Source organism: Plecotus auritus (assembly GCF_963455305.1).
Source record: "Plecotus auritus genome assembly, chromosome: 6".
NCBI classification, from domain to species: domain Eukaryota; kingdom Metazoa; phylum Chordata; class Mammalia; order Chiroptera; family Vespertilionidae; genus Plecotus; species Plecotus auritus.
Genome location: NC_137773.1, coordinates 151,865,187 through 151,884,191, shown reverse-complemented (window position 1 = coordinate 151,884,191; position 19,005 = coordinate 151,865,187). Strand labels below are relative to the sequence as shown.

Genomic DNA, 19,005 nt, shown 5'->3' with positions numbered 1-19,005 from the left:
CTAAGAAGGAGGCAGGACTTGCCATAATGGGTTCGAGCAGCAGAGGACCTGTGCTGTGAAAGGATCCAAAATCAGAAGTCCTATGGTTTTAGAGAGTAGGTTCCATTCATTCTTACTATTTGATCTTAGAAACAGCATGCCATCTCTGAATTTGTTTTCTCATCTGTAAGTGGGCAATACAAATAACAGTACTGACTTCAGTGGGCTGTTGCAAGGAACCAATGGAAAAAAGGTAGAAGGGCTATGCAGACACTAGTTGCTCATTTCTTCTTCCTCTTTCCCTCCTCCCCCTTTTTCTTCTCTTTCGTCTTTTTCTGTCCCTTTGTTGTATCTAGTGGTGTTAGCATATATATGTATTATTTTTAAGACTGGTGTTTTAAACCAGTCTAGAAACTTCAGCTTATATTTTCTTCCTTTTGCACTTCTTCAGGCTATGCATTTCCTAAGTGTATCAATCAAAGTAGAGTAGAAAGGCTCACCTTTTACAAGTTCAATATTGGCATCTTTCAAGCTTCTAAGACAACACCCTAAATGGGAATTGGAATTATAAATATGCCTTCCTTCCTCCTAGCCACACCCTTTAAGGTAATCATTGGAGCATGTGATAATAAGATGAGGCTCCTTAGTTAACTCATGTTGCCAGATATAGAGGCAAACATTGGACACCTTCCTATTCAGAGGCGGGGGCTGTGTCCTTGCCCCGAGACTGCCGTGCATGGAAGGCCACATTCGGATGCTCCCAATGAAGTCCTAGCCTGGCAAGAGAGCGAAGAGACCTTCAGATGATTTGAAACCCCAGCCTCAGATCATCACTTGTCTTCTGGTCTTCCCAGCTGAGACCTCAGGCATTGTGGACCATGGAAGAGCCATCCCCACTGTGCCCTGTCTGAGGTTCCAATGCACACAATTCATGAGTTTAATAAAATGGCTATTCTAAGCTGTTCAATTTGGAGATAATTGTTATGCAATAGCAGTAACTGGAACAAGCTGAATGTAGGAAATGGGAGTAGCCTTAAATAGGTGACCCCACCAAATCCCAGGTTCTCAGAAGTTGTTTTAAAAAGACTAGAATTCGCCCTAGCTAGTTTGGCTCAGAGGATAGAGTGTCAGCCTGAGGACTGAAGGGCCCCTGATTCGATTCTGGTCAGGGCACACGCCTGGGTTGCCAGCTCGATCCCCAGTAGGGGGCGTGCAGGAGGCAGCAGAACAATAATTCTCATCATTGATGTTTCTATCTCTCTCTCTCCCTCTCCCTTCCTCTCTGAAATATTAAAAAAAAAAAAGGACTAGAATTTAAGGGGGAAAGGCTTAAAAAGGTCTCAAACTTTCTTGCTTTGATACACAGTTCCAAAACTGTAATCTTTCAACCAAAACTAGTCTTCACATTCAAGAAAAAAATATCTAAGACTAAATTCTCAGATGAGAGGAAGCTCTTAAACTATCAAGGCATTTGAAAATGGACTTGCCAAGATAGGAAGTTGAACATTTCTGGGCTTGAATAAAGATAAAATATTTCATTAGCCTATGAACTGACCCCCAAGAACATCTGGAGTTTCCAGAGGGAAGAATTTTCTTGTCACTTCTCTTCTAAGACCGCCAAACAGTGGGGGCTGATGTTGGCACAGAAGCAAAGATGGAAAGCTCCGGTTATCAGCACGGCCTCTCTGATTCCCATCCACAGATTAGAGAACAGGGACAAGTGGAACGGAGTCGCTCCCAGTCTATTCATCTTCTTCAAAACACAGAGAGTGCAGGGATAAGGAGGCTTAGATAATTCCCTACCAGGGGAGCCCAGACACATCAAAGTGGTGAGTCAGAGACTTGGCAGAAACTTAGAGACCTGTTAAATTTTCTCGCTGAAACTTCTCTTATTTTACACAGAAGAATGCGACCAAGAATACTTGGGCTGGGCAAAGGTCCAAACACTTGCCTCTGGCATTAAACACACCTCGATGCAGGTATTATCTGATATCATTGTCTATTCACTGAGTCCTAGGTGATGTGCCAACCACATTAGCTTTGCGCACATTATCTCCTTTAAACATAATGCCGTGTAATATTTAGTAAGCACTCAATATGCCCTGGGTACTATGTTAATCAACTCCTAAGCAGCGTCTCGTTTCATCCTTATAATAAACCCATGAAAGGTTGTCTTGTTGCCTCCATTTGCCCGATGTTGAAAATGCAGGCCCAGGGAAGCTGAGGCATTTCCACACGATAAGATCGCACAGATAACTCAAGAGGCTGATGCCACAGGCTGATGCATCAGCCTCTTCATTATCCTGCCAGCCAATCATTAATCCTGACAACAGTCACTTAGACAGGAGGTAGTAGGAGAGGCTCAGAGATGGGAGGTGGCTTTCCAAGGTCACACCGTTAATGTGTGGTGGACCTAGGCTTTGCTTCCAAACTCACCTCAGCTCCCATCTGCCTGCTATGACAGCTTCCTAAGCTGTCCGGCAGCTGTTGGGCAGTGATCTCAGGCTGAACTGAAGCTTGGTGAGTCAGGGCATAAGTAGTTTAGTTTCATTCTGCGCTAAACTGGCTCTGGCTTCATTTTTCACTCTCTCTCTGAGTTTTCACATTTTTTAGCAATGGTACCATAGTTTTCCATTTTAAGCCAGAATTGAATATAGGACCCCCAATATATGTAATAGATAAAAGTAATAGTTTATTAGCATAAATGTATTTTAGAGTTGGCATTTCTGTCACTTACTAGAATGTCAATCAATGGGAACACAATCTGAGAGTTCGTGGTTGAAAGTATGTGCTGTTTTCTGTTACAGATTTTAAATAGTAAAATATATTTTTAGGAAATGTTCCATGCTTTGATTGTTTCATTTTGCTTACTTCAGTGCTTGGGGTAAGATTTCTAAAATTAGCAAAATCAACTTTAAAAAAATACATATTCATATGAAGAATGTGTTACAGGGGAGGTAGAAAACATCATCAAAGTTTTCTCAAATGGGAGTTTGATATCAAACCAAGGTGGAAACTTTGTGGACAAGTGCAGAAAACTGTTGTTTTTTATCCTCTGCCAAGCCTAGGTGTTAGCCACCAAAACACTACAAGTCAGTAAAGTGTGAACATAACATCTTTTGAGAAAGGAGCTTGTTGGTGGCATTCAGAGGGAATGCTTTCAGTGACATAATCTTCATTTTTTAGTGCCTGTCTGTGTCCATAATGGAGAGGTTAATCTTGTTTCAGAGACACGGCCCAGGGCGGTATAGGAGTGTAGTCTCTATCAGACCCCTCCCTCCAGGGGCCATTCTTCTTCTTTTTTTTAAAATAAATCTTTAATGTTCAGATTATTACAGATATTTCTCTTTTTTCCTCCCTATAGCTCCCCTCCACCTGATTCCCCACCCCACCCCATGCTCATACCCCCCACCACTGTCTTCATCCATAGGTGTAAGATTTTTGTCCAATCTCTTCCAGGGGCCATTCTTGTAGGGATAATGAGTGAAGCAGGCTCACGAGTGGGAAGCATGGGGACAGAGTCATACTCTGGGTCTGAGCAACTGCTGACTATCTCTAGCTCCTCATTGCACAAAATTGGAAGGCTTCATGTTGTCAGATTTCCTGGTAACTCAAAAGTTAAACCAGAAACCTGGAGTTTTAGGAGACATTTCCTGTTTGGACACCATGAAAGCCAATCAGAATAATCTGGAGACTAGACACAGGCCTCCCAGCTTCAAGTTAGCAATCTCTGGGAAAGAGAAGAGAGCAGAGGTTTTGGAGTCAACCAGATTTCAGCCTTTCTACTTATTAGCTATGTGATCTTGGGTGGTTTATTAATTCCTCCCAGCCTCAGTTTCCTTGCCTGGTTAGTAAAGTTGACACAGTAGTGTAGTTATGAGGATTATGAAGTATACATGTAAAATGGCTACTGCATAGCTGGTATCAGCATATATATTTTGCTACTTTATTTTGTCATCACTTAACTGTTCATATTGCCTGACCCATTTGCATAACATTACAGCACTTTGGAGTAACCAAAAATTGAATATCTCAGGTACAGTTGAAAATACTACCTTGGGTTTTATCCTCGAAGCTTGATACACAAATGGTGATGGCTCACTACTGTCCCAAGCATGAAAGAGACTGTTCCATGGAACTCTTTCATGAGCCCTCTAGCTGAGAAAGAATTGCTGAAAAAGTTCACAGCCCACTTCTTTGGGAGTGAGCAAGCCTACCACCACGGACCCATATTTACCCTTCTGTTCGGCTAGCAAGGATGTTCAGTCATATACAACCAAACCCTACAGACACCTGGGTAAGTAGAGAGTGTGGAGGAAAGTTAGAAACGAATGGAGGAATGAAAGAATGATTTTTAGCTCCTCTCTACATAAAGGTAGTCTAGGCACCTTTGACATGGTGTACCCACTGCACATTTAAGGAAAGGAAGAGATTTAAGTCAGGGCCTGTTTTGAGCCCTGGTTCTCAAGATCACATGATCATCTGAGCTTCCAGCCTCTGACTCTAAAATAGGGCGAGTTCTTCTCCTGGACTCTGAAGTCATTGAGGATACAACCCATGTCTTTTTCATGGTACTCAATACATGCTGGGGCTAATTTCAATGTCTGTGCCTTCTTTTCATGGGGCTGTTATGAGAAATAAATGAAATAATGTAAGTAGATAGGTTTTGTAAATATAAATTATTTGAATATATTATTATTATAAACTATAATCTTGCATTAGAATCCACTTATACTTGATATGTTAGATATAATCACACTAATTATCACCAATAATTATTGTTATCACCAAGAATCTACCAAAGCACGAGGTTCATCATAACATGTTTTCATATGGAATTGACCCCAGGGTAATTAGTCCTCAGAATTACTTACAGCTTCCCATGGAGGAGCTTCATAACTGTACTAAAATTAAATGGAAAAAAACGGAATTAAGGTATTCAGAGCAACACTCTAGTACTGTGGGAAGTAATTTGGCTCTTTCCAATGAGGACAAGTACTCTGCCACTTACAGGATCTCCGCCAAGGGCCAGGGCATCCTGAGCTTAGCTCTGCTTCGTGGAGAACACTGTCCATGCCCAGGAAATTGAGCATATGCTCTAGGAAACTGAATACAAGTCTTCGGTTCACAATGGCCCTTGCCTTTGACCCCTGGGAAGTGAGTGCTCATTTATTCCACTTGGACACGATGTTCACTTCCAGGAGTCAGGGGACCTGTGAAATGTGTTCTCAATGATCATTACCCTGAACTGTACCATAGACTGTTGCCATGATCTGGCCAGGAGTAGGTGCAGCACGAATTTTAAAAAATAGGTATGATTCTAAATTAGGGAAACTAAATGGTAGGTCTGAACGTCTCAATTTGGAATATTTTTCCAAGCTACAAGTTTTCTCTTTCCTTCTTTCTGACAGTTACATTCATGGCCATTAACAAAGTTACACCCAATAAAAGTACCATCCTATCTCCATGTTCTCGAAAAGAAACAAAACCATCCTCTCTGGCTTCTCAGTCCTCAGGCATATAAAGAGCAACAATCCATTGCGCATTTCAGATAAATTGATTTCCAATATTCCAAAGACAAATAGATTTATCTTCATTGACTCTTAATACTATTAGCAGCATAGAAGGTCAGATTATAGATCTTTTTCAATATAAAAACCAGGCTTACATTTTTATGACACATCTTAGAGGTCAAATGTTCTCTTCCATTGCTAACAAGTTACAGCTGATTAAGAAAGCAAACAGTCCTTCCCTCCCCCACTCCCCCTCCCCTCGCCCCCTTGGGAAGCACCTTAGTAACCTGAGCTGTAAAGCAGGGCATAAGGGGACCCTTCCCGTGCTGGAATTCCATTACAGAAAGCACAGGCCAGCAATCACATGTAATAAAAAGGAAATGTCAATCTTTAGTTACAGCTCCCCAGAAAAACTTAGGCTGTAAAATTAATAGCCCACGGCTACATTTTTATAAACCCCCTTTCCTCTTCTCCCCAGCCCAGCCGAATTCTCCAGCACACCAAACATACTCTGGAACTGTGTCAGCTATTTGCACTTACTCTGACTTTAATTAAAACTAAATAATTAAGAATGTCAGTGTTTCAGTCACACAGTCCACCTTTCAGGTGCTCACGTGTGGCCAGTGACGCCCTGATTGGACCCCGCAGAGAGAGGCATTGCCATCATTGCAGGGACGGTGCTCCTCTAGATAGAGCCTCTTTTTCCAAACTTTAAAATTCCCTATAAAACATAAGCTCACCCTGTTTTTTCTCTTCAGCCTGACACCCCCGCCCCCCGCCACTCCCAGCAAGCTCTTCATTATGCAAATCAGTCTGGCCTCTATTTTTTCTTCACTTGGTCAGTTACCAGATTCCACATAACGAAGACCCCAAGGAAGTGACAGCCAGCGTGTACTCTCTTCTGCAGGGCTTTCCCTCACCTCTGTAATCCTGTACATAGAAATCGCTCTGTAAATCCAGACATGTTCTAGGGGCAAGATACAGTAAAACTTGCTTATCAAGAAATCTTGTCCCAGAGCAGTGCCCACATTTGCTAGCCTTCATTAAACAGACATAGTGTAGCTACGTGGTTTCAGTAGACTGCCGGGTGTTTCTAACTCCTAGCATAGGTGTGCTTCTAAACTCCTCTGCACCGTTCCAATTTTAGTATATGTGCTGCCGAAGCGAGCACAAGTGTGCTTCTAATGTGTAGCCTAGGACCACTGGCTGAATTTGTACTGAAAGGTAGGTGCTAGCACTAATGATCAGAGAGGGTGAATGATTCTGCAAGTTACTGTGAGTTGTCAGGAGGTTTATGCACTGGTCATTCACCTCTTTGCTCTCAGACACATTCTCTGTCTGCAAGCCTTGCCGCTGGCTTCCATCAAGGTTTGGTCAATGGAAGACGCTGACGGGAGATGAGAGAGCAACAGAGGGGAGGCCAGGGCAGCCCCATCTCCCTTTGAGGCAGCACTGCCAGCACTATCCCATCTCCTCTGCCTTTCTGGTTCCCACTGGGGAGGCCCTCCTTCCATGCATCCAGCTTCTGCTGGGTGGTCCCGCTGTGTGGTTCCTCCTTCATCCCTCTCACCCAGTGATGTGCTGGGAAATGTTTAACAACTGGCTCTGGAAGGGGGAGGAGAGAAGGGGAAAAGAAGCTCTGATGTGAAACGTTGGCCATTGTCTATGGTGTAGTAGAGACTCACACTCAGGCCTGCAAAATTCCCAAGTATTTAATAGCCAGACACAAGTCCATACAAGCTGGGTTTGCACACTTCCTGAGCAAAGTAGCAGGTTCCTACGGTTCGTCGCTGGGTTCCCTCACAGTCCCTCTTAGCTTCTCTGCATTTCCTACTCCTTTGGTACTAGTTAGTGACCTGGGTTAAGTCCTATCAGTTACCTGGCACAGGCTCAGTTATTCAGACTGAATCCTGAATGTGTGTTGTTAAGAGTGTAAAACTGATCAGAGAAGAGCTTCTCAAAGTGCCGGAATAACTATCAGCCACATCACTGAGCATGCTGGAGGTTCAGCTGACATCACTGTTTTTAAAGAGTTAAGACTTTCTAGGGGAGGGAAGCAGTGAATCAATACACATTGTGGCACAAGTCTCTTATCTCACTGCGCATGGGTGACAAAAGGTCTGGACGGGGAGCAGGGTGCAGGCCACACTTGGAGTGACACTGTAATAGAGCACTTTGGAAAAGCAATTTGGTAGCACGTATCAAAAGGCCCACAAGCGTCCTGTCCTTGTCCCCCGAGCTCCACTCTGATAGAATCTCTCCTAGGAACTCATCCCAAAAGGAGGGAAAATCCACATGCGCAAGGATGTCCATTGCAACGTCATTAAAAATAGGGTATTTTTGTGAAGCAACTTCGAAGTGAAAAACATAGAAAAACAATTCATTAAATCCATTTGATAGCATTTCATACAGCCTTGAAAATTATGAGTATTATAGCACTGTGGGGAAACAAATATGCTACTGGGTAATAAAAAAATCAGGAAAGAAAATTTTACATGCATGATAAAACTGAAAATAAGTATGTACAAACAATTACTGAATTATGTAAAGAGGGTATTAGGAGATGAATTTTTTTTTCTCTGATTTTCAAAGAGTGACCTTTTTCTGATGCAGAAATTCCACTTAGTTTTGTTCATGAAAAACAGTGAAACCCACTAACAAAGTTAATGAGGATATTTAGAAGGAAAAAAAAAAACATATATATTACACATTAAGGTGACCTGTGCATGCGGTTTTAGTTTACAATATAAGCCCTGGATACGCCTGAAGTTAAATTAAGATCCCCAACCTGCCCACCTGTCATCCCCCTGGGCGCGGTGCCCACTCACCTCAATATATCTGCTCACCAACCTGCGTCTCACCCCCCTTTCGGAAGACTGGCTCTTATCACTTAGGTACTAATAAGCAAGTGTGCTACTTCTAGGACCTGTGGAGCCTTCTTTCTACTGTGAAGTGGAAGACTTTGCCCCCTAGAGGAGCACCTGATTTGCAAACAGGTGGGAGAAGTATTGAGGTCTTAAAAAAGTTGGTCCCGGAGGATCCCAAGCAGGTAACAGTCTCCTCTTTCGTGACGCAGCATGGCTTCAAACCTGTCTCCAAACTCCACCAGCTCTCAGGTTCCCTTAGAAAGGATAATGGCTGCTGACTCTGCTTCACCTCTGCCCCTCCCCATCCCCCATTCTCTTCAGACCTGATCTCTTAAAGCACAGCTTATTTAGGTACCTAGAAGGGAAAAAGAAAAAAACAAAAAACCTAAAAGCCAGTCCTCATCCAATTTGTCTCAACTTCTAGATAAACAAAAGCAAACTGCAGAATTCAACCTGCAATACTGCCACGCAAGCCACCAAAGACTACACAGATGCCCACCATTATGACAAAATAGCCATGAAGAGCGTGGGGGCACTGGCACTCGAGTTCCTGAGTGCAAATATGAGATTTTTCCACTTCCAAGCTGAATGATCCTGGACAAAGCCTTAACCAGTCTGTCTCGGAGGATTGTCGTGAGGACTAAGTTATTTCTATGTAAAGCTCTTGGAACAGTGCCGGACACTTGATAAGTACCCATTCCAGTTTAGCTAATATTAAGTTCTCCCTCCAGAAAAACAAATGTTGTGTGATGTGGTCCCTGGGAGGCAGTCCTTCCTCGAGGGCCACTATGTTCACCAGGAGCGCACCAACGAAGGGTAAATGTCAAAATACCCACAGCTCTGAAACAGCCACATCTAAACCTCACAATTCAAGCAGAATCATCATCGTCTTCACATACAGAATTTCTCATCTCATCAAAATAAACCACCGAAGGACGGGAAGGCCAAAATATTTTGGAACCAATCCTCCAGCCACGCGTCTGTCCATGGCATGGACATGCCTACCTCGAACCACTGCCCGTGCGACTGCATCTTGAGGATGACGCAGGGGTCTGGCTTGGAGAGGGCGTCTCTGTCGGAAATGCCTTTGCAGGCCACACGCAGCTCCACTTTGGTCAGGCAGGGGCTGTTAAAGATCCCCAGCGTGTTGGCCGCCGACTCGTAAATGTTGCTCATCTTCTTCATTCTGTTTTAGGCAAGAAAGAGAGGAAAAGATACATGCTGATCAGCGCAGTATTTGTCAAAAGGATAACGCCTCAACAATTAGGAAATTGTTCAAATACTGACTATATTTACCTCACGCCCCACCCCAGTGGCATAGTGCCAGTGAAGTAAACAAACAAAACAAACAGAAAGCAGAAAAAGAAAAAAAAGAAAAGAAAAAACAGGTGTTGGTGTACTTGGCTAAGAACACTATTTTCCTATACGATTTGCATACCTTTGCATAGTAAAAATTTTAGTCTGTGAAATAACATGAATGAATCAGTGCCAATAGACTGCAATCTGCAATCTGGTTCCATATTAAGGGCACCGATTGTGTGAAATTTTACAGGTTTGTTGGTTAATCAGTTTAATCACTTTCCAAGTTTTCCCTTCTACGTGATGGCACAGAGATGTAGGTTGCCCCGCCTGAAGAAACACTCCCAATTTCCCTTCCCTAAGTCCTGTGAAGATGCCTTTGCAGCAAACCAGCTCCAAGAGAGATGCCCCAGATCTGATTTCCTGACCCAAGTGCCCAAGTCCATGCTCCCCTTTCCCTTCCAGCTCCTACCTGCAACATCGGGATTCAGAATCAAAGTGGGGGTCGGGGGTGGAGCAAGAGGATGACTATGTGAGAGAAAAAGCTCAGAGCCTCTGGTTCTGAACTCATGGGAACAACAGCCACAAATAAGCTCTGCAGGGCCTCTCCCCATCTCCATGTGATAACCTTTCAATAGCACTTTGTACCAGGAGGGCCAGGGCTACAGGGGTCCCCCGGAAGCAGCCACCAACATGGCCCTCCCTCTGAGGAGGACTGACCTGTAAGGACATTGAAAAAGTCTTTCGGAAGCAAAATTCAATAACCTTCTCATGGAATTCTTATAGATTAGTTGGAAAACCTGCAATGGCTTCTTCAAGCTCATAAGGCATTAGTCCCCTAGAGTGAAATCTCGTCATCTATAAAATGAAGATAATCCTTCTATTGACTGCCAGCTCATTGTTGGCTAGTTTCCTGTTGCTATGGCCTGAATATTGGTGTCCCTTCAAGATTCAAATGTTGAAATCCTAATCCTTGAAGGTGGTGGTATTAGAAGGAAGAGCCTTTTGGGGTGATTAGGTCATAAGGGTAGAACCCTCATGAATGGGATTAGAGCTCTTATAAAGGAGACCCACGGAGCTCCCCAGGCCCTTCAACCATGTGAGGATACAGTAAGAAGTCTGTGTCCCAGAAGAGGACCTTGATCTTGAACTTCCAGCCTCCAGAACTGTAGCAAGAAATTTCTATCTTACCTAATAATAGACAAACATGTAAATTGACTGTACCTCCACTATGCCATCAGCCAATCAGGAGTGATATGCAAATTAACTCAACAAAGATGGCGGTTAATTTGCACACACAGGCGCCAAGTGATGGGAAGGGCGGGACACTTGTGTCGTCGCCATGGTGACGATGCAAGCGTTCTGCCCCACTCCCGGTCTCTCAGGGCCTCTGGGCAGCGTGGGAAGGTGGGGCTGGAGTGGAAAGAGGTGGCTCTGGGGCCAGAGCAGAAAGGGGCTGGGCCAGAGTGGAAAGGTGGTGCTGGCCGCCAGGGAAAGGAAAGCCCATTATACCACGAATCTTCATGCATCAGGCTTCTAGTTGTTTATAAAGCCACCCAGTCTGTGGTATTTTGTTATAGCTGCTTAGATGGACTAAGACACCTGTTAGTTTTGACTAAAGGGGCACATAACCAGAGAAAGGTAGAGAGAGAGAACTGTTTAGAACTCTGTAACAGCAGCCTCATTAATTTGAGGGGTCTTGGAACCCAGTGTGCCTACTCTGATGATTTCAAACACTAAGCACTTAATGAGTTAAGGATGGTGGGCCTACAGCACCCATATTTTTTTTTCCAAATTCCTACCCTGGTCATTAGCAGTGGCCAAGTCCCTACATGACCCAGGTCCTGTCAGGCAACCCTGTCTGCAAGGGTCCAGCTCTCACTGCACTTTGGGATGTTACCTCCTTTTGCTCTTTCAGGCTTATGGCAGTAATAGCTTCTGCAAAGTTTAAGTTGAGCATTCTAGAGAAGATTCAGATGCACTGGATCAATTGAACAGAGGCTAGAAAGGAAGTGAAGGAAGTAAGGAGGTGGTCTCAGCAGGAGTCCAGCTTCAGCATGGTTCCAAGGGAAGCTCTGGATCATGAATTGTGCCATGGGTTGGTCCACCTTAAGGAAAGGGGTCCAGCCTCTCATAGCTCATGTCAGTCAGTCATGCTAGGGAGGCAGAACCTCTTAGTCCCCCCACCTCCATTGGCTGAGAGCAATCAGTCAATTCTCTAGAAGGGGGCAGCTGTGAGCCATTAGCAGCTAACATTACAGCCGTGAGGGGTAAATGCACTAACTTGATAAAGAGGATCTTGGCAGAGTATCAACATGGTCTATTTCACCACAGTGGTTATTCTCTGAATATATATATTCAGAGAACTCCTTTAGGTCAGGGTCTTCTCATCCTTTATTGCATCCCCAAGAGTGTTCAACTTGATAATACAGTAGACTGATGATGAAACAACATAACACTCACTTCTGGGGGAATATGGTACAGGAAAGAAATATGGGGTACTGAAAATAAAGCTCCCAACATTTTACAGTTACTCCTGGCTTATCTCCCTGTCCATGCACAAATCAAAGCCCTGACCAGATACATTGGCGTTCATGAGTTCCTCTGGCTGCTGAGAGGTAACGGCAGTCCTGACCTTGACTTTGGAGATAGTACCTAGGCCAGCGAAGTCAAATTGTTTGGCCTTGGCCCTGCAGAAGCTCACTGCTGAAAGGTGATCACAAAATATGGCTCTGTCAACGAGTGATGAGCTACCTCCAGCCCCGGATAAGTGAAGTAAACAAGTAATTTCACACTCTGTTAGAGAACAGGATTAAAATATGGCCAGATTATCAATACATTTTCCATGGCCTATTTAAATCCTCTTTGTTGCCTTTCATAAAATATCCTGGTTTTACAGAGACTAATGTCTGTTGAGATTTATTCTTGATGGAATCTGTCTTTTGGCCAATATTAGAATCAAATTATAATTGTCCTTTCACTCAGATAATTTAAGTTATAATAAAACCACTACTTCAGCATATCCACACTCTCTTTACAGGACAAACTGATCCTGAAACTTCATTAGTTTCAGAATGAGTTGCAAACACAGCCAAGACAATAGAGAGCTCACGAGGGAAGAGAACCAGCTGGAATTCACCGGGGAACGAATTGAGCAGAGCTTGTCTAAGAACTGTGTTAAGAATAAGTGCATAATCACTGTTCTGCCTGCTTTGGCATTATTTGGCCTTTTTAAATGTCGGGGAAGTATGCTAGATGTCTCTATCACACAACATTTCTGTCTCTAGTCAAGAGATAGGCACGGGGCATCTGGTACGTGCCTGGTGCTGTGCTGGAGGCTGGAGGCACTGGCCATCCCATTCAGTCAGCTGAAGATGGACCAGTTGTTATTCATCCAGGGCTTGTTAGTTAATTTCATATTCAAAATTCCCCGATCTGCTGTTGGATCAAGAGTCAATCTCCTTGGTGGCAGTGGCTGAGCTAGACACTGTAAAGGATGGAGACATGACTAGAAAGTCCATCTGCTTATAGGTCCACATTCTGGGGCACCGCTGCTCAGATTGTAACATGATCACTTAGAGAGCTTGTTAAAATGCAGTCCCTGTTTCCTAGGATACAGAGTCTGGTGTGGGCCTGAGATTCTGCTCCAGGGTAGCCTGTGGACCCCATTTCAAATAGCCAGGTGGTTGAGTATAAACCAAGCTCCTAGAAAATAAGGCAAACAGCCCCAAAGTTTACCTTAAGATCAGACACTCATATATATATGACATGCAGAATGACACACAGGAAAAGAGTACAGATCCAGCATCACAGTATTTGAGGCTATCCCAAGCTCTACTACTCATTTGTGTGACTTCCGTCACGTTACTCGAATCATCTGTGATTCCATTTTAGCATGTGCGAAATGGGGAGAATAAGAGCTTCTACCTTGTAGAATTGTCTTGAGAATTAAATGAATTAATCCTGATAAAGTCCACGGAAAAGTGCCTGGTCCATAGTGAACATTCAATAAACGGAAACTATGATAGTACTTTTTAAAAACGACACCTCCAGGTCCACTATCTAGGCCTTAACTCTTCTGCTATTCCTGCTTCCCTATGGGATAGCTACTTAAGAAGACTTACAAAAAACTGGCAACTGGAGGCTTTCACCACAGAACAGGTCCCCAGATTTTCTTGACCTACCTGGTTCCCCTGAATGTCACACTGCATCTACCCCTCCTTCCCTCTTTCTGTCTACCCCCAAAACATCCAGCACTCTTCTCTCTTAATCCTCTACTTTCACCTTGTTTAGTCTCTTTTTTTCTTTCATAGAGTCCATTATTTTGTAAATTAACCTGCCCACTAGATTTCATCTCACAACTTTAATCATTGCTTACCCTGCTCAGCACCCACCCGCACCTCCCAGTTTAGCAGTACAAACACCTTTTCTTTCCAAGAGAGTGGGAAAGGAAGAGAAGCTATGAATGTTCATTCCTTTTGTCCTCATTAAGCATATAATGCTCTATAGATTTCTTTTAAAAATAGCTTGCTTTCTTAGCCGCTAATACATACTACACCAATAACAAACCTAGAGACAATCTCTTGAGATAGGAATTGTCAGCTCCGTTTCACAGACATAAAAAATGAGCCCCATGGTGGTTAGTGACTTGCCCCAAAGTCATAGCTGGTGAGTAAGAGAACCAGGATTTAAGCCTGGGTCAAATGAACTCCAAAACCCGTGTTTTTGAACATTTCTTACAACATGATTTACATTCATAATTTGCTTAACAATTATTTTCTTTCTGGATCATGCAAAGGCAAACTTCAGCCCTGATCCAATCTTAACAACCCACAAAGATATACTATGTGCATTGTTAGTTAAGTATGAGATTGTGCTCTGGCTCTTTAAAAATTCACTCCCCACCCCCTTGACTCCAGTGGCAGCTCAAGTCACTTTTAGAACTCTGTTTATCACCAATTTGGGGGGTCTGGGAACCCAGTGTGCCTATTCTGATGATTTCAAGCACCGAGCAGTTGATGAGTTAAGGATGGTGGGCATGCCGACCAGCATGGCTCAGTGGTTGATTGTTGATCTATGAACCAGGAGGTCACAGTTCGATTCCTGGTCAGGACACAAGCCCAGGTTGCAGGCTCAACCCCCAGTGGGGGGCATGCAGGTTCTCTCCCAGCATTGATGTTTCTATCTCTCTCTCCCTCTCCCTTCCTCTCTGAAACCAATAAAAATAAAAATAAAAAAAGGATGGTGGGCTACAATACCCAGAAACCCAGAGATAAACTACGTAAATGACAAAAAGCCATGGTTCTAATGACTATGAGTCAAAATTGACAATATGTGTATGTGAATGTTTTTCTGAAATGCACTACGCCAAATCACTCAAGTGCAGTAAATTATTATCTCTGCCATTTCCTGACCTTTCTAATTTGAGGCAACAAAGAGACCAAAAAGAAAAATCCAGCAGAGATCCTATTTCCTGAAAATCAGCTTTCTTGGGAAACAGTGTGTAAGGAATCAGATATATCAATGTTCTAGGAACTTCCAGGCTCACATTTTTTCTCTCAACAGTGAATCATGAAGATGAGATTTTTCTAGAAAGCAATTATGTCCACTGCATCTCATTCATATTAATTTTATAACACTCAAATGTCACCCATTTTTAGGAGAACTGTATTATAAATTTAACTGGATAATCATAAAGGGTGATATAATGTTTTAAAAGTAATACTTGAATAAAATATCAAAAGAAATCACACGAAGGAACGTCTCCTCCTGTCATAGCCCCTCCCTTTCCTGCCATACCAAAGGCAATTACAGCTCCTGCATGAGAAAAAAAAACATTTAGATGAGGCTTTTATTATTTTGGTACTGAAATAGTTTCTTCCTGTTTCTCAGGCAACTAAATTTACTCAGTAGAAAGAACAAATCCCAGTCTTTTTTGTTCAGTTATTTTCCCGTCTTATTATAATCACAGGTTGGATTCTTCTACTAAATGTCATGTTAACGGGAAGCTGAGGGCTCACAAAATGGAGTTTGTGTTTCTGGTCACATACGTGTGGCTAAATGTAAAAGGAGAAAAAGCGCAAGATTATTTTTATGTTCAACAAACAGCATCTGAAGCCAGAAGCCAATTTCCTTAAGAAAGCATGATAACTGATCTACTTCTGGGTCTTGCTCTGCTTCTACACCTCCTCGTGTAAGACCTGCTTCATCTGCTTTCCTAGCCTTAGCATGTTTTTGCTTACTTGGCAGCAGACAATATGTAGTGCTTGGGGGGAAAAGAGAAGGTTGAATAAATGACCAAATGGAAAAAGAAATACCTCTTGGGACACAGAAGACAGCCTCTAGTTCAGCACAGGCCAAAAGAAATTTGATAAGGGAAATGTTCTATCTTTTATGCCGTTCAATACTGTGGCCACTAGCTGCAGGTGGCTATTGAGCACTTGAACTATGGCTAGTGCAACTAAAGAAATACAATTTTAATTATATTTCATCTTAATTTAAATAGCCATCCGTGAAGAATGTATGCACCTCTATGTTCATGGCACTGCTATTTACAATAGCTAAGATCTGGAAACAGCCCAAGTGCCAAGTAGATGAGTGGATAAAAAAAAGCTGTGGTACATTTATACCATGGAACACTATGCAGCTGTGGAAAAGAAGGATCTCTTACCCTTTGAGACAGCATGGAGGGACCTGGAGAGTATTATGCTAAGTGAAATAAGTCAGTTAGAGAAAGACAAGTATCACATGATCTCACTTATATGTGGAATCTAATGAACAAAATAAACTGATGAACAAAGACCCAGGGACTTGGAAATATGCCAGGGGTGGGCAAACTTTTTTGACTCGAGGGCCACAATGGGTTCTTAAACTGGACCGGAGGGCCGGAACAAAAGCATGGATGGAGTGTTTGTGTGAACTAATATAAATTCAAAGTAAAGGAGCGGAGGGGAGAGCAAGAGAACCGGATAGAACAGCCGGATCCGGCCCGCGGGCCGTAGTTTGTCCACGGCTGGAATAGACAGACAAATCTCAGAGGGAAGGGGGGTGCAGGGAGGGAGAGGGAGACAGGAAGAGGTTAACCAAAGAACTTATATGCATATATGCACTGCCCATGAACATAGACAATAGTGCAATGAAGGCCTTGGGTGGGATGGAGTGGGGTGGGGACTGGGTGGAGAGGGGTCAATGGTGGGGGTAGGGGACGGGGAAGGGCATCTATAATACTTTCAACAATAAAGATAAATTTAAAAAGCTACTGAAAAATAGAGATTACTCAGCTCCTTTAAAAAATAACATAAAAGCCTAGGAAGCAAACAAAGCAAATTCTCATATCACAGACCAATGGCAAGAGATGTTCATGGTCAGGGAAACTCTTTCACCCTTAAGATCCCTAAAATGCAACCTGACAAATAATTATTGAGTACCTACCGTGAACCCAACACTCTATTACATGCTATGAAGGACACCAAAACATTAAGATGTGGTCACTGCCTCTGAAGGACTTTCAGTGGGACCGAGTAGATGCAACAACGTATTCATGGAAGGCAGTACAGTGTGATATTTAAATGTGCAGGCTTTTGAGTCAGACAGCCTAGGTCCATGTCCTGGATCTATGACTTACTAACTGTACAGCTAACTAGAGGCAAGACATACTTTGGTTTCCTCCTCGTCTGCAAAATGGAACTAATAATAGTAGCTACTTTTGCATTAATATGAGGATTCAGGAAGTAACAACACTGATATGAAGAAAGTGCTACATAATCATTATGTTACAGGTGTTCCTGTGAAAACGATTTCTGCAAGTAGATATATGATGAATTGCTAAAATAATTAACAAAGACAAGTTAAGTGATGATAAAGCTCAGAAGAGATACAGATACTTTGGTCCAAAGTCTGGTAAAGAGAAAAGAAAGGCAATATTTATCAAACAGACTTCTTTATGCCAGAACCAGTATTAGGTGCTTTACACTGAACCATCACTATGTTATCTGTAAATGGAGGTGACAGATCTTTAAGCTAAGCCCAAGAGCTTGCTCTGGATTTGAAAAGAAAAGAAAAAAGGCAATGCCAATTCATATGTTCAGCCATCAAAAAATGGCAAAAACAAAGAAGCAGCACGCTGTGTCTGGAGGACATGAGATGCCCAAATGGATAAGAGCATAGAGTGGAAAGTGCATTGGAGACCCATGCATGTGAACTTGTGTCCTGGCTCTAACATGACCTACTTGTGACATAACTTTGCCGATCTTCAGTTTTTTCATTCTAAAAAAGAAGATAGTAATAGCTACCACCCAGGGCTATTTTGAGTATTTGAGGAGACATAAGACATAAAAGAACCAAGCTTAATAATGAACACAGTAGATTCTACAAAAATGTTATTTCTGTTTCTCCTGTCCTGTGACTCATAATATAGTAAATACCCAAATGCTCCCACACTCACATTTCAGATCATTTGAGAGAGCTGTGATTTAAAGATAAAATCATTATTATAAATCAAGACTCCAAATTAAAAATCAGTTCCTATTAAGTTGTTCATATATTTTGGTTTTGGTCAAAAACTTGAAAATGAATCGGTTCGATTATAATTTAGACTGGTTTATTGTACATGTGGGATTTTTTTCACAAGTTCTGTAAAGAAATTAGCTTCTGGTGGGGGAAAGGTTAAACATTAGCTAACTACAGTCTCACTTGAAAAGTCAAGAGTTTAGTTCAATTAAAAAGCTTGCTATATATAACTTTTGCTTTATTACCATCCTCTTTCATGGTAATAGTAGAACCAAAGAAGCAAAGGTAAAAATCTGTGTGTGTGTGTGTGTGTGTGTGTGTGTGCGCGCGCGCGCGTGCGCACTTGTGTAAAATCGTCTCACCAAACATTCCATCTGTTCCCTTAGCACTCCTACAGTTAGGCAGAGCCATGTGACTAGTTCTGAGAAGTAAAATGCTTCAGGAAGAAGCATAGAAGAGCCAATATATATCCTCTAGCTATCCTTTCCACTGTCACATTGACCAAAGAAAGCTTTGATTAAGACAGTGGAGTGACAATATCAAACATCTGCAGTCACTGAGTCACCACTAAGATTTGGAAACAGCCTAAGTGCCCATTAGCAGATGAGAGGATTAAAAAACAGTGGTACATCTACACAATAGAATACTACACTGCTATAAAAAAGAAAGAATTTAACATTTGCAACAGCATGGATGTGCCTGGAGAGCATGATGCTAAGTGAAATAAGCCATTCAGAGAAAGATAAGTATCACATGATCTCACTCATTTGTGGAATATAATGATCAACATAAACTGATAAACAAAAATAGATCCAGAGACAGAGAAGCATCAAACAGAC

At 42.5% G+C, this 19,005-nt stretch overlaps 1 protein-coding gene across 6 annotated transcripts in view; it reads right to left on the bottom strand.

Annotated features, from left to right (window-relative positions):
- CPNE4 (copine 4) overlaps nt 1–19,005 on the bottom strand; it is a 390,994-nt gene that overhangs the window by 271,956 nt on the left and 100,033 nt on the right. For all 6 annotated transcript variants that reach the window (XM_080674014.1, XM_080674010.1, XM_080674012.1 and 3 more), the window contains one exon: nt 9,365–9,545. In XM_080674014.1, the coding sequence (XP_080530140.1) occupies nt 9,365–9,544 (180 nt within the window). In that variant the 5' untranslated portion in view covers nt 9,545. The remainder of the gene's footprint in view (nt 1–9,364; nt 9,546–19,005) is intronic.